Here is a 24,972-nt window from a genome sequence, read left to right as displayed (position 1 = left end):
AGAATAAGAATAAAGTTGTGTAACACATATGAGATTAAACTGAATTTGTTGTGTTGTTATACTCTCAAACTAATTATAGTTAATTATATAAAAATAATTTCATTACTACTTCCTCCGCTTCAATTGATATTTAGCTGATTTTATTTTCAGTTTGTTTTAAATGAAAATGATTCCCTTTCAGAATTTGAAGACAATTTAATTTAATAGCCCTATTTTACATTTGATAAGAAACCTTTATAATCATACAAATATTAAGATGTATTAATAAAGTTTCAAAAAATATAAATTTATACAAATGTTATGATATGTTTAACAAAATAATTTTTTTTTTTTTTTAATTCGTGCCTAGTGTAATAGGAATTGATGGAGTAACATATGGAGTATTTAAATTGGCACGTTGTAAAAAAATTCAATTTTTGATATGAGTGTACATATGCACATATATGCTGATTATAGATATAGTGGAGCAGTACAGTAACTATCTGAAAAGAGTAACGAAGGAAACAAGAATGCTGGTGTGGGATGTATTGGGTGTGGGGATGGTGACAATGACAGGTAAAAAGAAAGAATAAACGAAAATACAAAAACCCCAAAAAAGCAAAGAGTGTGATGTGTATGTACGTTTGTGTTTCTTCCTCTTTGCTCTCTTTCTTTCAACTACTCTTCTTTCATTATAGATAGAGATATTTCATCTCCTTCAACTCAAGGCTTTGACCCTTTTCTCTTTCACTTTTCCCTCTTATGTCCTCAGAGTTCTGCTCGGTAAGCTCTATTTGCATCCTTTAACTTTTTAATTAAAACTTATACCGTTCTTTTTCTTTCTTTTGTGAACTGTTGATATATGTTATTTTACCTACGGATGATTTGAGACTGCAGGTTTTATGGGATTCTCCATTTTCTTTATGATTTAATTTTGCACTTAAATTTGGATTGTTCTGTGTCATTGACTTGCTTTGAATTTTGGGTCTTAGTTTATCTGAAGTGGGTTGTAATCTGTTTGTCAGGAACTTGTTTTTCGAATATACTAATAGTTGAATTCTTGCTGAATTGCATCGCCTATTCGTGTGATTTATCTAAAAAGATTAGTTTTTTTTTTTGTTAATGCTGTTCATTAAGCACTTCTTCATTTTAAAAAGTGATTTTGAATTATTACTGAAACATCTGTAGCACTAGAATTATTGTACTTGAGATCCGAAACTGAAGAAACTAGACTGAATAAACATTTTTCTCAACTGAAATCAGAAAATTTTATGGAACCTGTCGGGGAATGTGTGTTTTTATTTTATTTTTTAAACTAGTCAACTTGGAAAAATAAATTAGTGAATTCTTGGAAAAATCTATTATAATTTTATTACTAATTTTATAAATCAATATTTTTTTAAATAGCTTCAACTCTCTTCGAATAATCAATTTTACAATATTTATTTCTTTTCCTCTTTCTTTATTTCTTTCCACTTCATCATACCATAGTAATAAATCTTCTAAAACAGTTGGTCTCTAATCTCAACTAAAACACTTCTTTTCTCCAAAGGAATGTATGTATATATATATATATATATATATATATATATATATATATATATATATATATAAAAAATTGGAGAGAAGAGATGAACAGAGTGAAAAAAATTTAAAAATTTTTAAAAAAATAAAAAGGTAATATCACTTCATAATTTTGATAAAATATACTATATTTTAAAAAATTGGAGAGAAGAGATGAACAAAGTGAAAAAATTATTTTTTTTTTAAAAAGAAGAGTATATTAAGGGGTAATATCAGTTTATAATTTTGATAAAATATTAACAATACAAATTTATAGATTAAGAGAGAGTACCGAGTAGGGTCCGTCTCTTCAAATATTATCAGAAAAAGCATACTTCCCTTAGTTAAGCACTATTGTCTCATGATTAGTGAAAAGTTCTAAGTAGTTTTTCATGGTGTATGTCAAAAGGCTTTGCAAATTCACAAGCCCTTCATACGCGACTTTAAATCTACTTTAGGTAAAGGAAGAAAGAACCAAACTAATTAGTGATGTTTGAGCAAAAAGAAAAAAGAAAAAAGAGTTTTATCACTTGTCTATTCCCCTCAATTAACCACAGTTGTTTGATCCTTAATATTCAAAAATTAAAGATAAAGTGTGGAAATTTTAAGAATTAAAAAAAAAGCCACAAAACCAAAAGTTTTTACAGATTAGGTGAAAAAAGTAGAAATATTTCTCTTTCTCTTTCCTTCTTTTTTTTCTCTCTCCCCCCCTAACTTGTTACTTCCCCAAATATTAAGATAAACCCTCTCTTTTTTTCTCCTCCTAACTTGCCTTTATAACAAAATTCTGGAAACACTATACTATTTCATATAAATGCACACATTCATTCTATATACATATGACATCTCCATCACCTTCTTCTTCTTCTCAACTTTCATCCTCTTCATTGTTAGTAATCTTACCAAACAAAAAAATTCCCATTTGAGACAAATGTCAACTTCCTCATAATATTATACATATATCTTGCGTGATTTAAATAATTAATTAGCTGAAAAACATCATAAAGTACGAATAAGCATGTTAGAAAGGTCTGTAGAAAAAATATCTTAACAAATATAGATGTTATAAGGAAAAAATTACAAATCAAATGTATAAGAAAAAAGTAAATTTGAAAAAATAGAATAGAAAAGCAAATTCAAATAAATAAATAAAAACATATCATATATATATATATATATATTTTTTTTTATTTTTATGATACCATTGATATCGAGGAATAGCCCTCTCAATCAAAGTTAATAAAAATTATGTGAAGTCTTCTCACCTTTCTTTTAATATTTAAATGTTCTTCACAAATAAATGTTAATACTATGATAGTCTTACCTCTTCAACTTTATCTCTTGTAATCTTTCCATCTATGTTGCTATTCGCCCTACAAATATCATACATTATAGAAGAAGAAACATAAGGAAGAGATCCTAAAAGACATTACATATTAACCTAAAAGGCATCGTTCCAACAGTTTGTTTAGACTTGGCGATGGTCCACATGGCGGTATAGTCTTCATCAACTTGTTGTTCTTCGCAGAATGTGCTATTTTATATATGGAGATAAGTTTACCACTTTGATAGTTTTCTTTGCTGGGAAAATTACGACTTCCAATATGTATAAGATATGGAAGCGCAATGGTAATCCTCGAGCAAATATATCTTTGGCCGGTTACGATGGCGTGAAAATTCAGCCTCTCTGGCTGATTCTTTGAATCATAGGTTTTCTAAAGAGGTAATAATAGACGTTGTCGTGACGGAAAAAAGAAAAAAAAAATAGGAAGAGAGAATCTGGCTTCTGAAGTGTGAATGTCGGGAGAAGCAATATCTATGAAGATATCTTGGTTCCAGTATATGCATCAAATTCTCGCAATATTGGATACTATGTGAAAGCATATATGAAAAAAATTTAAGATGTGTGAACGCTACAAACTTTTGAGTTTTTGCTACTTAACCATTTTCAAGTAATAAATGAAACGGTTTGAATGTAAGAAAGCTTTGGCTTCCTTTTTATTTTTCTTCAAGAAACCGTACGTTTGTTGTTTCGTTTCCGTAACCATTACGTTCTTACAATAAGGGTACGTAGGATCTGTAAGGGTTTGTATGATGAGATAAATAAAAAAAGTAAGAGAAAAAAATCAAAAAAATGAGAAAAAAGATAAATGTAATTTCTAGTTTGTAAGAGATGCCACATCACCTATGTTAGGCCCTGCTTTATATTAATATATAGATACTTGCTTTGTGCTTCTAATTATATCTTACTTCATTTTGTGCTTTTAATTATATATTGGTCCTTTTACACCTCAGGGCTTTGTTCAACGGCTAAGGTAGTAGTATATCGTGAATGTGTGGTAGGCGCACATCACGAGTTTGAAACCTGGCTACTTAACGAAGTCCAGCATTTAAGTGGAGAAAGGTTAGAAGGGCTTCCCATTATCCTCAAGTTTCAAAGCTAAAACAGCGGATTCTTGGTCTTAAAAAGACTTATATCCTAGTCCTTTTTTTCCTGATATTCTTGTTGTTAAGACCAAAGTTCTTTGAGGACTTTCAGGTTTCTTGTGAGTAAACTGTGCTAGGTGTACGACAACTTGGATAAAGTGGTGAATTATGTCTATAATTTTGAAGAGTATGCCATTTTTCACTTGAAGAATCGCTTGAAAAACTTGAATTTTAAGTGTGGTGTATGGTACTCTACCTTCACATACGCATGCAGTTTGTGTTCTGTTTTCGATGATCTCTGTTTTTTCAATTGCTTGTGCCTGACTTAGTTCTCTCTTAAAGCTCTTGGAGCCGATGACGACTGTTCATCTTTTATGCTATTTGTGATGCAGCCTTGAGTTACTGACTGCAGAGTTGAAACTGCTTGTAAGTCTATCATTGTTGAATATGTAATTGCTTTCTGAAAGGGCATGGATTGATTTGCTGCTGTTTTTTTTTTCTTTTTCGGGCTACTCTTCTGTTTCCCATCTTGGCTTTTTATTTCATTAAGAACATTCTGAAGACATGGGTTTTAGCTGCTGATACTTACTGCTCAGGTGTGATTTTGCTATTCAATACTATGTCACTCTTAGTGTATCCTCCACAAAGAAGTGACGTGTGTGATTTCCAAAATTTTGGTGACAGGAGTTGGAATTCAGCTGGCTGTCTCTCCAACATGAGTATATGTCACTCTTGCATTAAAGACCTAAACTGATTTGGGCAATTTATACGACGCATATGATATGGACGACAGTGGCCATCATGAGAATGGAAGGCATAAACCACCTCAGGGCCAGGTGAGTTGTAGCAGTCATAGTTAATTATGCTCAAGTCTAGTTTCTTGACTTAGGATATTTCTAGTACAAAAGATGTTTCACAGAACCTTTAATCTGAACAGTAGATTATGCTGTAAAATGAAGTCTTTTATTACCAACATTTGCTCTGGTGATATACGCTGCGTTTTTCTGCACTTCAGTGGTTTTTGCAGCATCAGCCATCAATGAAGCAGATAATGGCTATCATGGCCGAAAGAGATGCTGCTATTCAAGAGAGGAACTTGGCTCTTTCTGAAAAAAGGGCTACCTTGGCAGAGCGAGACATGGCCATCTTGCAACGAGATTCGGCTATAGCAGAACGAAATAGTGCCATAATGGAGCGGGACAATGCCACTGCCACTCTTCAGTATCAAGAGAACTCAATGAACAGTGGTAACATGTCTCCTTGTCCGCCCGGATGTCAAATTGCACGCGAACTGAAACACATGCACCATCCACAACAGCATGTACATCATCAGCCACAGTTGGGAGAACCTACATTTAACCACAGCGATATGCACATGAACGAGTCATCCATACAGTCACCAGCTGCTCCGGAGCCCACAAAATCCCGTAGGAACAAAAGATCCAAGGAGGCAAAGCTAGTGACATCTTCTAAAAAGACTTCAAAGCCATCAAAGAAAGTGAAAAAGGAAGGTGAAGACCTTAACAAGTCAATGCTTGACGAATCGCAGGAGTGGAATGGCGCCCAAGAGATGGGTGGTGGAAATGATGATGTTAATAGGCAGTTGGGTGTGACAAAGACGGATTGGAAGGATCAGGACCTGGGGCTCAACCAGGTTTCTTTTGACGAATCAACCATGCCAGTCCCTGTTTGTTCCTGCACTGGAGTTTTAAGGCCTTGCTACAAATGGGGAAATGGAGGTTGGCAATCTTCATGTTGTACAAACAATTTGTCAATGTATCCATTACCAACGCTTCCTAACAAGCGACATGCTAGAATTGGTGGTCGGAAAATGAGTGGGAGTGCATTCACCAAGCTGCTTAGCCGCCTGGCAGCTGAAGGCTACGATCTATCAAATCCAGTTGATCTTAAGGACAACTGGGCAAAGCATGGGACAAACCGCTACATCACCATCAAGTAATGCTTCTAACATTATTCATTCGATAAGATATCTACAAATTTGGGAGGATATGTAGAAAGCAATTACATACTATCACATCTTTGGTTATCATGTGTTTCATTGTCGATGGAGAATCGACTTCTAATAGTATCACGGATTCAAAGTGGTTTAATCTATCAAGATTATTCAAGGATAAGTAATGAGTGTTGGTGTACGTTGACAGTCAGCAGACAACTAGTCAAATACACGATGAGTTTTCACAATCAAAGGTGGAGATCATATTGTACAAATAGGGCATAGACAAATTTTAGTATATAAGTTGTTGAATTCTCTTAACATATAGGATTTCTCTACTATATAGCGAAATTGCTCTAGATCATAAGTTCAAATATCATGTGTGATATTCTTGTTTATTTATTTAAAAATTTAAATTCAGGAACAACTATGACAATACACAAAATAACGTCAGACAAAAATCTTTGTCTAGTCTTACTCTTTACATAATTCGGAAGTAAGATGACCTAAATCATGCTAGAAGTAATATCGTATGTACGTGTACATTGTACACAGACAGCTGATCGTGCACATCGCGATCTCGTATGCAGAGAGATTCAGTTAGAGAATCATAAAATTAAATACGTCGACTTTTACGCTCCAAATCCCGCTATCCTTTTTTTTAAAGTCAACAAATATTTATTAAACAATCAAGCTAAAACAGAGTTATATCACGAAAACATCCCGCTATTTCTTTATGTAGGAATTACAAGTGTCTAAGTATCAGAATGATAAGAGAATAAATTTTAAAATATTGAGTAAAATTAACTTAGTTTAACTCATAAGAACCGAAAAATGACAACATTTTCCCACAAGAAGTATGCTCTAGAGTACTTCCAAAAGTTCGGACATTTCCCCAAAAAAATACTCTAAAAATTTTCAGACTCAATTCTCAATTTTCTCTTTCTCTCTTCCTTTCCCCGATTGCGCAAATGTAATTAGAACAACTTTGTGAGTTGAGGCCGGCATTGAATAGAGGGCGATTGCTGAAATGCAAATGAAATTGAAGTATTCGGACTTTCCTATATGAATCCAAAGTCAGACAAGAAAATCTCTTGTTGTCCCTTTCGCATAACTTCGTGCCTGCACTTACTCAGATAGCGAAAGGAACAGAGAACATCTTCTCCCACCTCGACCCCCCACCCACCCCTGTCATTTTATGCAATCCAAAGTTTTTTGTCTTTTAACTTCTTGTCTTTCTTTATAATTCAACCGTAATCACCGCCATTTTCAGCGGGAAAAATTCTGCTTACCATGTTCCAATTATTTTTTGACCTTTCACTTTATTAACGATGTTGTGTCATAACGTTGGGGAGTAGCTTCTGAATGAACAAAATCCAGGTACTACATTTTTTTTCCTTATTGTAAGTTATTGAATCTTGTACTTTGTCTTTCTTATCTTGTTCAGCTATTTGTCTGTGATGAAAAACAGTTGTTGGCATGAATTTGGGTTTAGTAAATTTTCGTAATTGAATTGCTCTTAAGAGCAAGCAGGCCGAAGGCTTTAGGGGTTTTCAAGTACTAGGCCTGTTTTGTGCAGGTGAGAGTGAGTATTATAATCTGATGGAAAGTGGTGAAGTTCTTTGATCATAAGATATACTAATTTAGAACTGCAAAATTTGAAGCTGCTCGACGTACTAGCCCCATAACGGAGTTAAATCCGATAGTGTTTTCAAACTTAGGAGAGGATTTCGATCGAGTTGTTTCCGAGTTGGTTGTTTTACTATTGTATTACTTGATTCTGATGGCTCAGCCTAATTCTAAGCCACACATTAGCCATAATTTTGGTGTGGGAGCTTCTCATACAAGGTCTTTATCTCAACCGAGTATTTTCTCAAACAATGGCCTTCCCCCATTGAGCCCGTTCCCTCATAGCGAGTCATCTTTGGCATCAGCCAACTCTAGTTTGAAGGACACATCGATGGAGGAAGTTGATGTTAGTTCTCGAGCTCCACCTTTTGTCTCCTCTTTCACAAGGGAAAACACATTTCGATGTAGTGATAGTCGTCCACCTAAGAAAGGGCATCGTCGCTCTAATAGTGATGTTCCGTTGGGACTTTCAGCTATGATTAAGTCTTCACCTCAGTTAGTGGCCATAAGTGGCCTGGGAGTTTTGGATGGAGCAACGCTGCTCGGAGATCCCTTGCGAAGGAAATCAGGGGGAGAGGTCGTGGACAAGTTGTCTTCGTACATGAATCTGGAAAACATGGAGGCATTGAACTCTTCTATTACTGAGGATAAAGTTAAGGATAGCATTTCCAGTCTCACAAAGTTAACTGGTGGCAACAACAGCAATAAAAAAGCAGAAAGTGTCTCGAAAGGAACTAGTATCAAGAGGAGTGCTGATGCAGATATTACTCGCTCCACCCGACATTTTAGGAGTCTTTCAATGGATAGTGCTGTTGGAAGTTTTCACTACGGTGATGAGTCACCAAAATTACCAACTTCCCTGGTAAACTGTCCGGGGAAGCTTTCATCAAGTAGTTCTGGAAATGATAACTCAGACAAGATCAATTTCGACTTAGGCAATGGTGAATTTAGTGAAGCTGAGATGAGAAAGATTATGGCTGATGAAAGACTAGCAGAGATTGTAGTTTCAGATCCTAAACGTGCCAAAAGGTATGGAGCTGAATTGCTGATTGATTCTTTTCCTAAATGTAACCCTCTCTAAAGCCCCGAGGTTAAATCATCTCTACGAGCCTACAAAAGAGGGCCTAATGTCAAAAATACATTTTTGGAATTCATAATATTTTCTTCTCTCAGGATACTGGCCAACCGTCAGTCAGCTGCTCGATCCAAGGAACGTAAATTGTGTTATATTTCAGAATTGGAACATAAGGTTCAGACTCTTCAAACAGAGACAACCACTTTGTCCACACAAGTGACCATTCTACAGGTTCTAATTTAAAATCTTATAGATCTCTTTGGTGCTTCTTTTACGAACTTGGTTTTATTTCGAGGTAATTGGCTTTGATATATCTCATTGCAGAAAGATTTTACTGAGCTTACAAGTTTGAACAATGAGTTGAGATTTCGCCTTCAAGCCATGGAACAACAAGCACAACTCAGAGATGGTATGTTTCTTTCCTTATATTTTCTTTTATGTTAGTCTTTAGATAAACTAGTTTGCACCCATATGCATTGCACTTTGCATGTAAGTTTTAACTGAAGAAAAGATTTCTTATTTTAATTCTTTAAGACAAAAATAAAATTGGCAATATTTCAATTCTAAGATTCTTATTGAAGAAATCGAGAAAGAGATTCTTTTTTTTTTTGGTACAGGTTTCTATATCTTTTGCTTTTTCTTTATTCCAAATCGAAAAATTGAAGCTTTCCTATCCCTTGATTTTAAGATACTTAGTTTTATTTTAATTGTTATGGGTGTTGATGGTGGCCAAATAGATTTGATGATCTTGCTGAAAATCATTAAAGATTTAGTCAATTTGTGCAATTAAATAGCTTTTTCCAGGAACAGTTTACATATTAGATATTCATTTGGTTATAATTATTGTTTTCTTTGTGCAAATATGGACTCTTAGAAATAAATCAGAAGGAATAGATGTTGCAAATTTACACAATTTTAGGTGTTTATTGAGTGCAATTACAGGATTGTTTTTAGAAAGAAACTATTTCAATTACGGTTTACTTGATCTTTGGTTTCTTCTTCATTTCTTTTATTTATATCTTTGCTTATTGAATTCAACTGTTTGGTGGCTATAATGCTCTAGCACAAGGTGACGTTAGAAGTTGCTGAAATAGACTATTCTCTGAAGTGTTCTGTTCTTGAAATTATGCAGAGTGTTTTATATGTTTATCTCCAAAATGCTTTATATTTCTTGTTTTGTTTATTTATTGAGTTTATCATACTTATAAACAACAAAAATAATTGTGATCAGTCTTTAACTAATTAAGTCGGCTGTATGAATACTCTATAAACTGTGTATAAGGTTTCAAATGTTTAACTCAGAAAATATTGTCGTTCTCTCTTCTTGACCCTTCTGCCAAGCCGCTTTGTTTGTTCATTGGATTGATGTTCGATAGCATTTCCTTCTCCCTAGCAGTTGTCATGTCCCACTATGTTAGTTCTAATGTGATTTCCTTGGCTGGTCAATAATCTGTCTTTTAAGTAAGTTAGAGGTTTCGTAAAACTAAAACATACTAAGTGTCACACTTATTCTACCAAAATCTAATGTGTTAGTGTAATGACAATAATTATGCCTTAGTGTTCGTAGAGAGGAGAGATGATTGGCACCTCCCCTGACAGGGACGGGATCAGCATGCTTTACCTATTACCTGAACAACATTACAACAATTAAGCCTTAATCCTAACTAGTTAGTATCGTCATTCATCTCTATGAATCCTTTGTTTCAATTGTGTTCTGTCTTAGCTAAGTCTGCATCAATTGCAAAATCATAGGTCCTTCTAAATGGCTATGCAAAAAGTTATTTTAGGTCTAGCTCGTTCATTTACTACTTTAATCACCATTGTTTCCCCCATACTGACCGGTGAATAAGGTCTATGTTTGGACATGACTGAATCATCAGTCATCTCGGGTCATAGTCTCGCACTCTGTCCTGTATGTGTACTGCTTGCTCTCTTTATCAGTTGTGAATCACAACTTGTGATCATTATTTGTTTATTGAATCATGTATGCCCAGAGATCCATCTTAACCCCGCGGTTACTATGACATTCTGAAAGACTCTTTCAAAATGTATGTACTTGCTGAAACTCTATGATCCTTCGATTGTGGCTGGATGCCTATAATAGGGATGTTAATATCTTTTTTGATACACACATCCACGAGGATGGAAACTAGTAATTATGACTTTGCATTGCAGCTCTGCACAAGGCATTAACTGCAGAAGTCCATCGTCTAAAGTTTGCGATGGGGGAACTTAAGAAAGAAGGAAGGTTGCCTAATAGTAGTAGGGCGCAACAGATGCCGGTGAAGCCTAATATTTTTCAGATGCAGCGTCAGCAGTCTAGTGAAATCCAACAATTTTCTGTAGCGAAACCAAACACTGCAACAAAGGCTTCAGCTACACCTGCATCAGCCTAGTGGTGGTGAGACATATTATTGGTCTCAAACTGTAAACAGTGCTAAAATGTTGTATTTATACAGCTTTGTATCTTTTTGGATAGTATTTATTCATTCACGTTATAGACCATTCATATGTTATTGCACTGACTATAATGAAAATTAGAGTCGTACTTTACGCCATTTGTTTTTTTATTTGTCGTCTGGTTCTAAGATATAGACCATTTGGGTTGAGTTTTAACTATTTTTGCTTAAAATTAAACTTGCCACATCATTTAAACTCACCGGATTATAAATTTTACATCGCTACATTTAAGCTTGTCTAATCTAATTTTATAAAAAATTAGTTAAGCATAAGCAGATTATAAATTTTACATCAATATACATGGATATTGCTAATTGCATATTTGCATCATAGGTGTCAATCTTATATAAAAGTAATGTTTTGTTGTTTTAAATTCTTACTATCCATATATCATATATGAATCGACTCGAGGTCAATAGATGCACGACAGAATTTCATAAGCCCCTGTTAAGTTTAGGACTCACTTAAAACAATTTACCCCCAAATTCCCCAGTAGACAGAAAATTGTGGGAAGGGAGTTGAGAAAAGTTCTTTAAATTTTTCTCTCACAAGTTAACAATATTGTTAAATCAGCTTTATAATCACAACACATTAATTCTGACTTTATTTTACTTAATCCCACCACTTTTAAAGAGTTCCAAAACCGGTACATAAATGATTATGGGCACATAATACCAACTATAATCAAACGCAAAGATGCCTTTTAGCTCGCGATATAAACTATTTATATTCAGTAATCGTAAAAGTATATATTTTTTATATATAAAATACAGAAATGTGTATATATATATACAAAAAATATACATTATATCGGCTATTTTTAGAGCGTTATACAATGTCATGTTGCTTCTTATTTTATAATCAATCAAAACCTTCTATTTGATCCAAAATCTAATGGATTTTTGACTGTTTCTTTAATATCTTATAGCAAGATAAACTATATCTGTCTATGGTGAAATTTATCTTCTTAATTAATTATACTTGCATACAAGATAAACTATTATTAATTTAGCTTCTGAATTAATTATACTTGCTTACCGACATTTTCAGGGTGCATTACGAAATATCTTTTTCTCATTATTGCCTTTCTTAACATTTCACATTCCAAACTATACAACGGACCTCTCAACAAAATTGAACCACCAATATTATCCTCAGAATTTTAAATTCGCCAACTCCCTTAAATTTAGCTTGCAATAGATTGTGAAAAGATAATATAAAAAAGTAACCAAGAAGTACAATAACATACAAAACAAATTAAATTAGAAGTACCCTCTACGCAATATCAATCAGAAAAAAGAATGCCAAATGTTTCGCAAAGGGTTGAAGCGAATACAAATACAAAAAATAGTCCAAGATCATATTTTATTAATTGTGGATAACATCTTTTTGGATCACTTTTTTCGAACTTCGAGTTCTTGACCTTTGAGTCTTTGACTCACTAATTTTCTGAACAAGTTTATCTTTCAACTACCTTATACTCCCTCCGTTTCTAAGTTTAGAATTGAAAAGGGATTATTATTTTTGAATTGAAAAAGAAATAACTTCATTCTTTTTTAAACAGAAAGATTACATTGTATTGGATTTCGTAGAAACTATAAAGCATAGATATACAATAGATAAAAGTTCATAGTAAACGAAGGAATTAGGCTCGACGAAATTATTAAACAGTATATTTGGGCGAGGTACCTTAATTTAATCTGAATTGGCCTCGGTGAAATTAGCCTTCGTTCCCCCTCACTATTTCCCATTTAGGGTTTGAATAATGAAGAGGCTGTGTAAATTCTTTGTATAATTTAACTGATTGCAGTAAATTATTTTTTCTCACTATCTCAGTAGTCAGAATGTAAAATACTAAATTTGGTATTTGCAAATATAAATTTGATAAGCTATTTACTAAACTTCAAGTAAAATGTTAAATATTAATTTGAAAATGTATTTCATGTGAAATAATGGTTTAGTAAAGAATTTTTTCAAATGAATTTTTTGTCAAAATATAACAATAACTTTTACAATTTTTAAAACTTCAACTTTAAATACATTGCTAGCTGCAACTCCAATATTGCTTAAATGCCTAACGGCTCACTTTTATTTAACGTACGTTTGTAGTTCAAATTAAGGGTCATAATTTTTTAAACAAAAGTTTGTTCAATATTTTTAAAATAATTTTCAAAGCTACTTATTTTTATCTTATGGCAAAAACTATTAAACAAACATAAGTTTAGTCCAAAGTTGTTTCACCTTATTTTTCCTTCAATAAATAGCTTAGTAAAGTTTAAACCGTCCTATGCACATCAAAATGCCAAAGACATCTCAGTACACCTTTTTTTTTGGTGAGAATGTTGAGGTCCGTGCTCTTAAAAAAGTCTCTAATTTTTTACTTTTCTTTTCTATTTCTCCATCATCTCTCCCATCAATCAGGTACAATTCCCAACAAATCGAATATTTACCTTACACTGCTACACACTGGAGCAAGAAAGGCTACACACTTGAACTGTGGTGTAACACAGAAACTGTAGAAAAAAATGGGAAAACCAACAGCTTCTTGCTTCAAGATCATTTCTTGTGGCACTGACTCCATTGACCATGATCAATTTGAAGCTTCTGAGGTAAAAAAAATATACCCCCTTTTGCCTAAGAATATGCAATATTGTGTTTTTAACTCAAATTAGGTGTTAACTTATATGCTAGCTGAAGGCTCTGTATATTTTCTGCTGTTTTGTTTGTTGTTCTACAAATTATAGTCTTTTAAAATTGATGGGGCTTATCTGATTTTATTATTGCCCCTAAAGAAATGTTTTTTTTTTAGAGAAAATGGTGTGGAATAAAAACTTGGATAGATCCGTCATTGTCTGTTGTTCTACAAATATGGGAAGATATTTACAATGATTGGGTTTATCTTTAATAATAACTTTTCATTTTGGGTATACTTGACTAAAGGAGCTTTCTCTGTGCATTATATTTAAGAAAGTTTCATCCTTTACCACTGGATCTTCATCAGGGATGGGAGTTTGTCAAATGTAGGCTGATTAGACAAAGGATAACTTTTGAGTTCTACTCGTAACGGCATCAGGAATCAGGGGTTCGAGCCGTAAAAGCAGCAACCACTAATGTTTGCATTAGGGTACGCTGTCTACTTCATATACCCCTAGGTGTGCGGCCCTTCCCCGGACTAGAGACGGATCCAGGATTTTTAAAGTTTATGAGTTCCTATAACGATTTCAAGTTAATAAACAATAACAACTGGGTTCACAGTCTAATATTTATAGATATTTAATGAATTTCTTAATATATATACAAGGTATGAGCAAAAACTACTGGGTTTTGGTGAACCCATGCATAGTGCTCTGAATCTGCCCCTGCCCCCGACCCTGCGTAAATGCGGGATGTTTTGTGCACCGGACTCCCCTTTTTCGTAACTGCATCAGGACTTGGGAAGTCTTCACAATGGTGAGGCTTATCTGGTTTTATTAAGCCCTCAGTTAATGAAAGGAGCTTAGTTTTCCTACTTTCCAACTTGTTCACAGATACAAGAACGTGAATACCAAAATGATTATGCTAGGATTAATTTTGAATTCGACTAGTACCTTGTTTTGGAACCTAAATGTATCTGCCTATTATGGACAAACAGGATTCTGAGGTTTATATTAGTGTTCTGGATTATGTATCAATCTTTGTTCAATCTTCAACGGCAAGGGGAGGTTCGATGTTGTTACAAAGAAACTTTTGTCGAGAAGTTGCAATACAATTTATTCCTGAAGCTCTGTACTATTTGCATTCCATGTTTCTCTAGTGAAAGTGGATCGGGCCTCTAAGGCGAGATGAGATTTCTGACTCCCAATTAGACCTCTGTTTTCTGTGATATATTCTCATGAAACTGCAGTCTTGCATTCACCTTTCGTGTCCTCATTCCCTTTAGATTAACTAGTCAGTAGCTTTTACATATGGGTCAACGAGACTAACTGATATTTTAGCTTTTCATATATAAGTGGTAGAATGAGATTTGAATACAACAACAACATACCCAGTATATTCCCACAAATGGGGGTATGGGGAGGGTAGTGTGTACGCAGACCTTACCACTACCTTGTGCGGGTAAAGAGGCTGGTAGTGTGTAAGCACATAAAACATCAGAGCTTTGAATATAGCTCGTGAATTTACTTATCATTAATTTTGCCCCTAGACTATAGAGGTGAGCATGACTTCAATTGTTTTAATCCTTCTACAAATATCCTTCTTTATTCTAGCACACAGCTTCACTATCCTTTGATGTTGGGAGTCCTGTGTGTGTCTTAATTGAAATTGGCCAAAGATTACTTAACTGTAAAAAAATATTACTTAACTGTAAAAAAGATTTTTACATACATCTTTTTCTCTTTCCATTTTCTTTATTGCTTTATTTTGGTGACTTATTTGAGAAATTTGCTAGATCAAGGGCTCAAGTGATAAACGTAGATGGAGTTTCCGCAAGAGATCTCCTAGTCATCGTTTGATAGTTTCAGAAACACCATCTCCTAACAAGGACTGCACAGAATCTGCGAACGCTGACCTACAAACAAAATCTGTTTCTACACTTCAAGAGAAGGCATCTGTTCTACAGTTGGCTGATGAGGAGCCTCGGTCCTCAGCCTCAGCGGACTCAAAGCTATCAGAGCCAATCACTACTAAAGTGAATGATAGTAAAACTGACCTCACTGTGGATGAACAAGAAGTTCTAGTCATTCAGACTGCAATAAGAGCATTTCTGGTACCTCAATTTTTCGTTTCTTTCATGTTCTGACCATTTCATGCTCTAAAGCTTTCGGAAAATAAAAAATTTTATGTCGTTCCTCTGATGGTTCGTCCTGATAGGCTCAAAGAGCTCTATTGAAGCATAAGAATGTAACTATATTGCAAGCTGCTGTACGAGGACATTTAGTTCGAAGACATGCTGTGGGAACTCTTCGATGTGTTCAAGCCATTGTCAAAATGCAAGCACTTGTTCGAGCACGTCATGCTTATCGCCTTGTTGAAGGATCTAATATCTCTGACAAACTAGATGTAAGTATGAGAAAGTTAAAATTCAAAAAATCTTGGTAATACTTCTTGCTTAAGCATAAATCCGAAAATGTATCCGGGAAATTCTACCCTTTAGCTTCTTATTGGACACTGAGATACAGTCTCTAGCTATAATTTCTGATGTGTTTGTCCTTCTCATTTGCCCATGTTTTCATTTGTTGAGAAGCACTTGCAACTTCTCTTTTAACCGAGCCATCACATCTTATCTTCTTTTTTCGTTGCTTAGGGAAAGGAGAACTTGGGAAAAAGAGCGGAGGTTACACACACTTCTATTTCAAAGCTACTTAGCAATAGATTTGCTCAACAGGTATAAAAGATTTACATTTCTGCATGATCTGGAAGTTTTTGGTACCGTGCATTATTTTTGTTCAGAACTGATTTTTCTCCTTTGGTGCAAGCTCCTTGAATCAACTCCAAGGACCAAAAGTATTAATATCAAGTGTGATCCTTCCAAATCTGACTCAGCGTGGAAATGGTTGGAAAGATGGATGTCTGTTTCATCAGGATATCAACAGTCACAGGGATCGGAATTACCTGCAGATCAGCAGGAGATTGAAAATATTGAGTATTCAAGAAATCTTTTGGAAACAGTTCAATTTGAAACTAAGTCAATCATCTCCGGGCGGGCTGTGAAGGAATCACCTCTTCCATCTGAAAGTGATCAAAATTTGATGTCTTATGGTGCAGACAGCATAGACTTGAAATCCCACAAACCAACATCACCTCCTTCAAATAGTAATTTGGAACAGTCTCAGCCTCAGGTAGTTGGTGAAACTAATTCAAGAGATGACACTTTGGATTCTATTCCTGCTCACTTAAAGGACTCAGATGAGCTCCAAGAAACTGAGCCGACTGCTCTCCCTGATAAGATTGATTCTGAAGGCGACCAGAATGTACATTCTGTTACACGGATTTACCCTGAGCCTCCAGAGCCAGAGGACAAAATGTTCATATATGGATCAAGAAAGGCAAGTAATCCTGCATTTGTTGCTGCTCAGACAAAGTTTGAAAAACTGAGTTCAGCAGCTAAATCAGCCAAAGTATCTCGTTCGTCTAATCACGAAGCTGAGGTAGAATCCTGTGCAGATACGGTTTCATATACCACTGATCACGGATTTGGGGCTAGGGAAACTGCCTTATCAGAAAACTCAATGAGGGTTCAAGTTGGGGGCTCTGAATGTGGTACCGAGCTTTCTATTTCTTCCACCCTTGATTCACCAGATAGATATGAGGCTGGAGCTCAAGAATTTGAGCAGGAACTAGAAGCTTCAGAGGATGATATTGTTTATGATAAGAGCAATGGATGCTCACACATTGGAGATGATAGTATAACCATTCCTCGGAATGACTTATTATGCTTCAACGCTGATGGAGGGAGAGAAGATGCCACTGATGATGCAAATAGTGAGCATATTGATGTTATCAGCCCCGATGTATTTCATGGAGAGCAGAAGAAAGAGAACAATATAGTTAAGTCATCACCAGAAGCATCCGCAAGGAGGCATTTAACTGGCCCTGAATCCCAAGGAACACCTTCTAGTCAGGTATCAGTGAATCCTAAGAAGATTAGAAGTGAAAAAAGTGGATCAAATCCCAAGCGCCGATCCTCATCCACTGTTTTAAAGTTCCCCTCAAATCCTAAAACTGATTCAGGCATAACAAGTTCAGAACAATTAACAAAGGATCGCAGAAATGGCAAGCAGCACAGCTCTTTCGATTCAGAGAGAACTCAACATGATGATCAGGAGCCTAGAGATAGCAGTAGTAGCAATTCCCTCCCGAGTTACATGCAAGCCACAAAATCTGCAAGAGCCAAAGCAATCTCAAATAGCTCTCCAAGATCAAGTCCAGATGTCCAAAGTAAAGAAGCATACATCAAAAAGAAACACTCCCACTCTGGTTCCAATGGTAGGCAGGGTTCAGCCCGTGACGGGCAGTCTCCGTCTCATGCACAGCGGGGTGCAAAGGAAAATGGAACTCAATCTATGCAAGGTATTTTCTAACATAGATCCCTTGAATGAAATATTTTGCGTCTTTAACTAAACAAAAAACTGATGTGGGTAGAAATGGTTGTAAGTTGGCGAGCATGTCCCTTGCTGCGATGGAGGTCTTTTTTTGAATCGATTACCCTGGTCCCTTGACCTGTTTCAGACCCCCCACCCCCACACCAAAGGAGAGAACAAATGTAATGTCCCTAGGACTACTCCATGTTGACTTATTAGGAAATGTTGATGTGGTATCATTATAATTGTAATTGTCCTCAGAGGGGGAGCTAGGATTTCGAGTTTATGGGTTCAGGATTCTAATACTTTTAAGTTTCTGGGTTCTAAATTAATATTTATACATAATTAAATAAATCTTTATAAGATAAATACAAGGTTTGAACCAAAGCTAGTGGGTTTGGCCGACCCCGTAGCCGGCACCGTGGCTCCGCCCTTGATTGTCCTCCTTGTTAAACTAACAAATAGCGTGTCAAACTAATAATAATAATGTTTTACTGATAAAAAATTTAAATAAAAAAAGGACTAATTTTAACAATGTCAGTCAAATGGAAAATCATCTTCCTTTGCTAATTCCAGCATTGTAATGCCAAACCCAACACTCATGTATACCTGGCATTTATTTTTTCGAAACTCTGATCGTAATATTCTGGTTTTGGTCATTGCTCGCCCACTTGTACAATAGTAGGGTCTAATTCACTTAGCCTTCAACACTTTCAGAGACCAATAACTGGTTTTCAACTATTCTTGAATTGTCCCCTATTTTTTTCAAATTCATTCCTTGAAAACCACAAGGGTCTAGAGGACCTGTTACCTGTGAGTTCTTTTGCGCCAGTCTGTGGTTGTGAGCACTTGCTTCAAGGTTTAAAAACATGAAATTCCAAAATAAATCCTTTCTTGACATTCTGAGATGTTCTTTTATTCTGGTGAGTTTTATGAAATTCTCACATGTAATCTTTTGTTGACTGTGTTAATGTTGCTTTTTCAGAGAGGAAGTGGCAGAGATGAATCATTTTCTTTGTGGCACTTAAGATTGCCTTACTATGGGTGTAGTTGCTTGGAATCTTTGTTTAAATGGTGGCCATCTGCTCTTAGGAACCCCTCCCCTTCTCCCTTCAAGGATTTTGTCTGAGATGCTTTGCATTTCATTTTCTGTGAATCTTTATCTTTTACGTGATCAGCCTGATGTACTTGGGACTTTTATTGAATGTTTGAGAGTCCTTCAACTGAGACATTGTCAATATTTTTCATCTTATCACTTTTCACTGGACATGGCGAAAGAAAAGAGGTTTTTCTTAGTGTATAATGATGATTGACTATGGAAATCAGTTCTTGACTGTCTTGGCTAAACGTGCCTCGTCTTATGGTTTTCTCTGCTTTCAGGAGAGAAAATACAAGGGATAGAGAAAAGGAGAGATTTTGTGGAGTTTGAATAATCTGGATCTGATGAAATAAGCAACACAAGAATTTATAGATTAGTTGAATTTGATTAATAAGATTAGGTGAAATTTTGAAAAATGGCTTTAGTGATTTACATTGAAACCCCTTCTGACGTAGGCCTCGAATCATTTTGTAAGTGAGCATAGGACACCATTCCCCCAAGATAGTATGGTTTTAGAAAAGAAAAAAAAAAAGACAGAAAACTTGCCTTAGACTGGTAAACAGATTGAAGCCAAATTCTATGATTTTTTTTTATTTGTTTTTTGCAAATATTTGTTATTCGTTAGTAACCAGGGTGACAGAAACAAGATGTAGAAATTCTAATCTTGAGTAACCCAGCTTGCCTGGTACATGTCAGCTTTTCTTGTTTTAATTTTAATTTTTTTTATTTGAATAACTCAAAAATCCTGTGAGTAAACTAGCCCAACCCCAATATTATAAAGAGAAAAGGAGAGCTCTTCCAAATTCATATGAGACTTTTGCCTTTCAAATAAGATAAAGAAGTGAGAACAAAAGGGACCCACAAAGGAATTTTTGACTTTGCATTACCAAGTATTAATAATAATACCAACAATTTTCTTAGCTCAATTCATGAAAAAAAAAAAAAAATCCTATTCAGACGGATATTCAAATAATGGAAAAGGATTCTTATCTTGCTGAATATATGCTAAGTAGAAAATAGCAGTTGTACAAATAAGCTTCAGAACATGAAGCTCATTTACTGACTCCAATATTTCATTGAAACTTTGAGATACTTATTCCCAATTCTCATTCCTCTCTCCCACTTCTCACTCTGAAAAAAGAAATAAAACATCACCAAGAAGTTAACTTCATAGTGAGTACGTACAACCATGATATAGGGATCCAATATTATTCTCATAGCTAACTAGATAGTACAACCTATTACCATTGTGTTTATATACTTCACAATATGTGGTTATAATTTAATTCTAACCTTAGTGAAAATCACATATACAGAGAGGACAGGTTCATTGTATAGTGTATTGGATAATTATCTAGTATGACATATACGGAACTTCTCTACCTTCACTAGGTAGGAGTAACGCGTGCGTACACATTACTCTCCCTAGACCCTACTTGTGAGAATATACTAGGTTCGTTGTTGTTGATGACATATACAGGACTCGTTCTAAGGTAAGACTGGGAGCTAGTTTAGAGTTGCTTTAATATCATACATAACTAACTCAACCAAGGACGCCTATGGATAATCGTTAAAAACAGGACTCTACTGAAGGTAGTTCCTAAAGAGTACAAAACAGAGGGATTAACTCTGTTTAGGTAGTATTGCATCCATATTTTGCTGGAGCACAAGCGACTTGGTTTACTCTCATGTTTGACTCAACAAAGGAAGCCAAATTGTGTAGTGAAAATGGAGCAAAGAGTGCATTATTCATTATAAGGGTATGATGAATATCTGAGTCGTCTAGTGCAGCTCAACAAGACATGATTTTCATTTTCCAGAAAGCATGTCTGCATTCCGCGATAAAAGTCTAGGTAAGTGTTTCTCAATATGTGTTGCTGCAAAATATGATTTTGAACTCCCTGCAGTGCTGGTAAACTTGCTAGTAAAACGAGTCCATAAGTACAGAACTTTCACTATAACAAAGGGAGTCTACTTGTGTATAATAAAAGGAATGCAATTCGTTATCAGTTGTGTGTGAGTCTCTCTCTTATGCAGCTCCAGCACAAAACTGCATACTCAAACAATATCCAGAAAACAGCAAAGCAAAATTATTTGGATTATAATATTTCTATCTTCCATTAAAAAAAACCTCGGATATTTCTCTCCAGTTATCCACATAGCAGCTTGAGAGGGCACGTTCCGCACCTGATCTAATCAGGTACATTAGTAGCCATGTCAAAGCCTTATACTTCTTGTGGAGATTGTGCAAAATGTGATAGTAATTTTCTCATCTTAAGAATCAGCTTGAGGCATTTGTCATAGGCCTAATCAAGGATTGGAAGCCAGGTAAAAGGATATTGCACTTCAGGCACTAAAAGTAAATTCACAGTCAATACCAGCGTTGGAATAATCTTCTGGTTGTTCTATCCCAGAGAATAGGAAGTGAATACAAAAGATATTTAGTGTAATCTTTGTATGCACATTCCTGCAGTAACTTAAGCAATTTGGTAAATTATGAAAATAGACGAAAGAAAACATGACCCTCCGGCTTAAGTGCAATAACCCCTGCATGGGAATCAATCCTATTGTACATGTTTGCTAAACTTTATGCACAATACTAGAAGGACTTTTTAGTTTTTCCCCTATACTGCTCACCCTAGCCTTAACCCGAACCCCAAATGAAAAGAAAAACGCTTTGAAAAATCGCAAAAGTCAACGATGATTCTTGAATTGTAATACACCTTAGTATTTAAACAAAAGAAAAGGAAAGCTTCTTCTACCATCTTCCCCTGTATCCTTTACAAGCATTCGACAAAAAGAAAAAAGAGTCTAGTGTTTCCTCTGAATCAATTCGAGATGAAAAAGGAGCTGGTTGTGTTCCTAGCTAACCTAGACGATGATGATTTGGACACTTTCTATGAGATAAACAAAGACTAGCCTTTGTATGTACATTACAGTAAATACTGATATGAATAAAGGATTTAGATAAGAAAGGCTCCTTATTCAGGTTCAAATTTATCTACAGCTTCAAGAAAATGATATTGTCAGTGATAAAACAAAACAAAAGAAAGAAGATAACTCAACTTCAAAATTCTCTAAGCCAAGACAATGGACGGCACTCAGACAGGGTAAGATGTAGCAATAATTGGAGGTGGCCGTACATTTTGGAGGATTAAATGCACTTGCAGAAAAAGAATAATACCTAACTGAGTAACTGCTACAAGGATCAACATCCTTGGAGACCTAGAGGGTCCTCCTCTCACACCTTTTTTGCGAATATGAAGTTCCAAATGAACTCAAATAATCAACTTTCTTTTAGTATAATATTGGTAGCCACTTCGTTATTGCATCTTAGAAAGTACATCTGTTCTAAGTTGCACACCACAAGTTATATCAAACAGATTATCAGAAAATAATAATGAGTTGAACGGCAGCAACAAATGAATTAATCAAGGGACAAGATGAGAGGATTTATATCCCAATAATACAATTAAATTGCAGCTGGACTGTAAATGAAATTTGGAAAAAACATTTTTCTGTAAACTCAAATAAAAAATTGATACAAACGGCTCATGCCAATTCCAATAGATTCCATGTTCATTTTCCCATTAACCTCAAGTGGATCTTTCAATATCTAGTTGACTACAAGGATAAGTGAATAATATTACAGATTATAGATATACTGATACCTGCCATAAAGCCGAAACAGTCTCCTTCAGATGCTGATTAGCAGTTGAGTAAAGAAGACGACTCAACTTATTCTATGTTGCAAAAGGAATTAATGAGATGTCAAATGATGAACTTGCATGACTTTTCTATGAGAAAATCTACCCTTAGAAGCACCATTTATATGCCCCGACGTTCACAGCAAAGTGCAATACGATCAAGCTCTAACTGGTTTCTGTAGAACAGCAGACAAATAAACCTCAGATTTTCCAGATCCGTTGATCCTCTCACCCACAACCCATTTGAGCTTCTTGTACCCAAAACGTTCAATTAACCTAGTTAATGCGCTTCTCTTGTCTTCGCTTGTGCACAGAAAATTATCCAACCAAAACAATCCTCCAGCCCTCAGAACTCTATCAATATCAAACATCAAAAACTCCAATTTCTCAGGGCGACCGTTAACATCCAGTACATTTCCCGCATGAACCAAATCAAACGTATTATCATGAAAGGGGAATCGATGATCTAAACTTAAATACAAAGGGAAAAGACCCCTAGCAGCAATGAATTCATTGAACGGTGCATCAACATTCAAAGTAGCAGTAACTACAGTCACATTCCTCTCAGCCATTCTAGCAGCAAAAGTACCAGATCCCCCACCAATATCAAACCCGATTCTAATTCCACCATTTCCCATTGCTAACACATCATTAATGAGGAAATCATTCTTTCCCCTACCTTTAACATATCTCTGTGTCTCATACCCATTAATTATATCAAAACAACCAGCACAATCTCTATTCAATTTCTTAGCATTTAAACAAGCTAAATTCTTGCAACCAAGACCACTCCAACTATAAATCTTATCACTATAATTTTTATAAAGTGAATCAGGAAAAGATTGTAAACCAACCTTAGGAATAGTCTTAGCAAAGCACCTTCTTCTTGGCAAAGGCTCACAACCACTGAGAATCAGCTTCTGACCAAGACTCCAATCATCAGGACAGGGCCCACTAACCTTATAATTCATAAACTGAGACAACAAATCCATAGAGTTAACACAAGAATGTCCAACAGAAGCTACCATTTCAGTGATCCCAGTTCTTGAATCTTTACCCAAAGGAAGCAAATGGTGTTGCAAGAAAGTTCTCAGCTCAGTTGCAATCTTGGAATTAGAAAGATCAATACTTTCATATCCTAAGAGCTCTTTCTCCATTTGGGCTAACTTCTTTTGTGATGAATCAATCTCTCTTAGAATTAAAGAAACTTGTTCTGAGATCAAAGATATGTTCTTGTGGGTATGTGGAAGTAGTAGATGAGCATTGTGATGGTTCTTGGGTGAGGATGTAAAAGCATATAAAGCAAAAAGATTAGTAGTAACTACAGAGAAGAGCATAAGCAGATTCAGAGCTGAAGAACAGTAAGAAGCCCTCTTGAATCTGGCAGTTCCATCACCTATTTTCAGAGACACAGATCCCATCTTTGTGAGTAGGAAAAAAGAGGGTGTTTTTGTCTTAGTGTTGGAGTAAGCTACTAGTGTACTTACTAAGCATTGAAAGTAAGCAAGTGGGAAGAAAAGGGTTGAAAGGAAAGTTGATTCTGGGTATAGCTAAGGGAGATTTAATTTAAGACAGTGACTTTGGTGATCTGATGCTTGTCGGTTGGTTTGTGGAGTGGTTAATCTTAGTGCTGAGATGGTCCGCCGTTCACGTGTAGCCGAGATTAATAATGTCAATTGTTATAACTCAAGGACTAACCCAAGGCTTGGCTGTGTTCACCACTGCACTGTGGGAAAAGGCCAGTCTACTATGGTATATGTTTATTCCCTCCATTTTATTTTATATAACATATTTTTTTAATTTGTTTTAAAAAATAAATATTTTTATAGTGAAAAATAGTTTTTTTTTCATTTTTTCTTATTTTATAATTTTATAATCAAGGAAATACGTTTTAGATCACAGTTTTTAAAAAAAAAAATTAGTTGAACTCTATGCCTAATCAAACACAATTACATAAAATTAGATAAAAAAAGTATTTAACAAAGAAATAAATGTTTTTAACATATAGAAATACTGTC

At 35.2% G+C, this 24,972-nt stretch overlaps 4 protein-coding genes and 1 pseudogene across 16 annotated transcripts; 4 read left to right on the top strand and 1 right to left on the bottom strand.

Annotated features, from left to right (window-relative positions):
• Positions 1 to 498: 498 nt before the first annotated feature.
• On the top strand, positions 499 to 6,297 carry LOC107795483 (protein BASIC PENTACYSTEINE6). 12 transcript variants are annotated; one of them, XM_016618138.2, is made up of 6 exons: positions 607 to 762; positions 3,838 to 3,946; positions 4,362 to 4,395; positions 4,520 to 4,565; positions 4,654 to 4,805; positions 4,985 to 6,297. In XM_016618138.2, the coding sequence occupies exons 5-6, from the start codon at positions 4,752 to 4,754 to the stop codon at positions 5,927 to 5,929; spliced, it is 999 nt and encodes a 332-aa protein (XP_016473624.1). In that variant the 5' UTR covers positions 607 to 762; positions 3,838 to 3,946; positions 4,362 to 4,395; positions 4,520 to 4,565; positions 4,654 to 4,751; the 3' UTR covers positions 5,930 to 6,297. The 12 variants fall into 12 exon arrangements, with proteins under 12 accessions (XP_016473621.1, XP_016473627.1, XP_075101551.1 ...); XM_016618136.2 differs by having other exon boundaries at positions 4,312 to 4,395; XM_016618135.2 differs by lacking the exon at positions 3,838 to 3,946 and having other exon boundaries at positions 499 to 762; positions 4,312 to 4,395.
• A 398-nt stretch (positions 6,298 to 6,695) lies between these two features.
• On the top strand, positions 6,696 to 11,197 carry LOC107795482 (bZIP transcription factor 29-like). 2 transcript variants are annotated; one of them, XM_016618130.2, is made up of 5 exons: positions 6,696 to 7,303; positions 7,503 to 8,581; positions 8,726 to 8,858; positions 8,952 to 9,036; positions 10,803 to 11,197. In XM_016618130.2, the coding sequence occupies exons 2-5, from the start codon at positions 7,707 to 7,709 to the stop codon at positions 11,021 to 11,023; spliced, it is 1,314 nt and encodes a 437-aa protein (XP_016473616.1). In that variant the 5' UTR covers positions 6,696 to 7,303; positions 7,503 to 7,706; the 3' UTR covers positions 11,024 to 11,197. The 2 variants fall into 2 exon arrangements, with proteins under 2 accessions (XP_016473616.1, XP_016473615.1); XM_016618129.2 differs by having other exon boundaries at positions 7,395 to 8,581.
• Positions 10,185 to 10,329, top strand: LOC142177865 (U6atac minor spliceosomal RNA; annotated as a pseudogene).
• A 2,182-nt stretch (positions 11,198 to 13,379) lies between the features above and the next one.
• On the top strand, positions 13,380 to 19,470 carry LOC107795485 (protein IQ-DOMAIN 32). Its single transcript, XM_016618142.2, has 6 exons — positions 13,380 to 13,696; positions 15,517 to 15,834; positions 15,939 to 16,127; positions 16,372 to 16,452; positions 16,544 to 18,137; positions 19,134 to 19,470. The coding sequence occupies exons 1-6, from the start codon at positions 13,613 to 13,615 to the stop codon at positions 19,151 to 19,153; spliced, it is 2,286 nt and encodes a 761-aa protein (XP_016473628.2). The 5' UTR covers positions 13,380 to 13,612; the 3' UTR covers positions 19,154 to 19,470.
• Positions 19,471 to 22,743: 3,273 nt separating this feature from the next.
• LOC107795486 (putative methyltransferase At1g29790) lies at positions 22,744 to 24,586 on the bottom strand. Its single transcript, XM_016618143.2, has one exon. The coding sequence runs from the start codon at positions 24,373 to 24,375 to the stop codon at positions 23,113 to 23,115; it is 1,263 nt and encodes a 420-aa protein (XP_016473629.1). The 5' UTR covers positions 24,376 to 24,586; the 3' UTR covers positions 22,744 to 23,112.
• Positions 24,587 to 24,972: the final 386 nt, after the last annotated feature.

This window comes from Nicotiana tabacum, chromosome 23, assembly GCF_000715075.1.
Source record: "Nicotiana tabacum cultivar K326 chromosome 23, ASM71507v2, whole genome shotgun sequence".
Classification (NCBI taxonomy): Eukaryota; Viridiplantae; Streptophyta; class Magnoliopsida; order Solanales; family Solanaceae; genus Nicotiana; species Nicotiana tabacum.
This window is presented reverse-complemented; position numbering and strand designations above follow the sequence as displayed.

Bases quoted from the DNA above. Each gene is read 5' to 3' on its own strand.
- LOC107795483 (XM_016618135.2), top strand. From the start codon at position 4,752: ATGGACGACAGTGGCCATCATGAGAATGGAAGGCATAAACCACCTCAG. The intron at 4,806-4,984 runs GTGAGTTGTAGC...TCTGCACTTCAG, and splicing joins ATAAACCACCTCAGGGCCAG to TGGTTTTTGCAGCATCAGCC.
- LOC107795482 (XM_016618130.2), top strand. From the start codon at position 7,707: ATGGCTCAGCCTAATTCTAAGCCACACATTAGCCATAATTTTGGTGTG. The intron at 8,859-8,951 runs GTTCTAATTTAA...ATCTCATTGCAG, and splicing joins CACAAGTGACCATTCTACAG to AAAGATTTTACTGAGCTTAC. The intron at 9,037-10,802 runs GTATGTTTCTTT...TTTGCATTGCAG, and splicing joins ACAAGCACAACTCAGAGATG to CTCTGCACAAGGCATTAACT.
- LOC107795485 (XM_016618142.2), top strand. From the start codon at position 13,613: ATGGGAAAACCAACAGCTTCTTGCTTCAAGATCATTTCTTGTGGCACT. The intron at 13,697-15,516 runs GTAAAAAAAATA...GAAATTTGCTAG, and splicing joins ATCAATTTGAAGCTTCTGAG to ATCAAGGGCTCAAGTGATAA. The intron at 15,835-15,938 runs GTACCTCAATTT...TCGTCCTGATAG, and splicing joins CTGCAATAAGAGCATTTCTG to GCTCAAAGAGCTCTATTGAA.
- LOC107795486 (XM_016618143.2), bottom strand. From the start codon at position 24,375: ATGGGATCTGTGTCTCTGAAAATAGGTGATGGAACTGCCAGATTCAAG.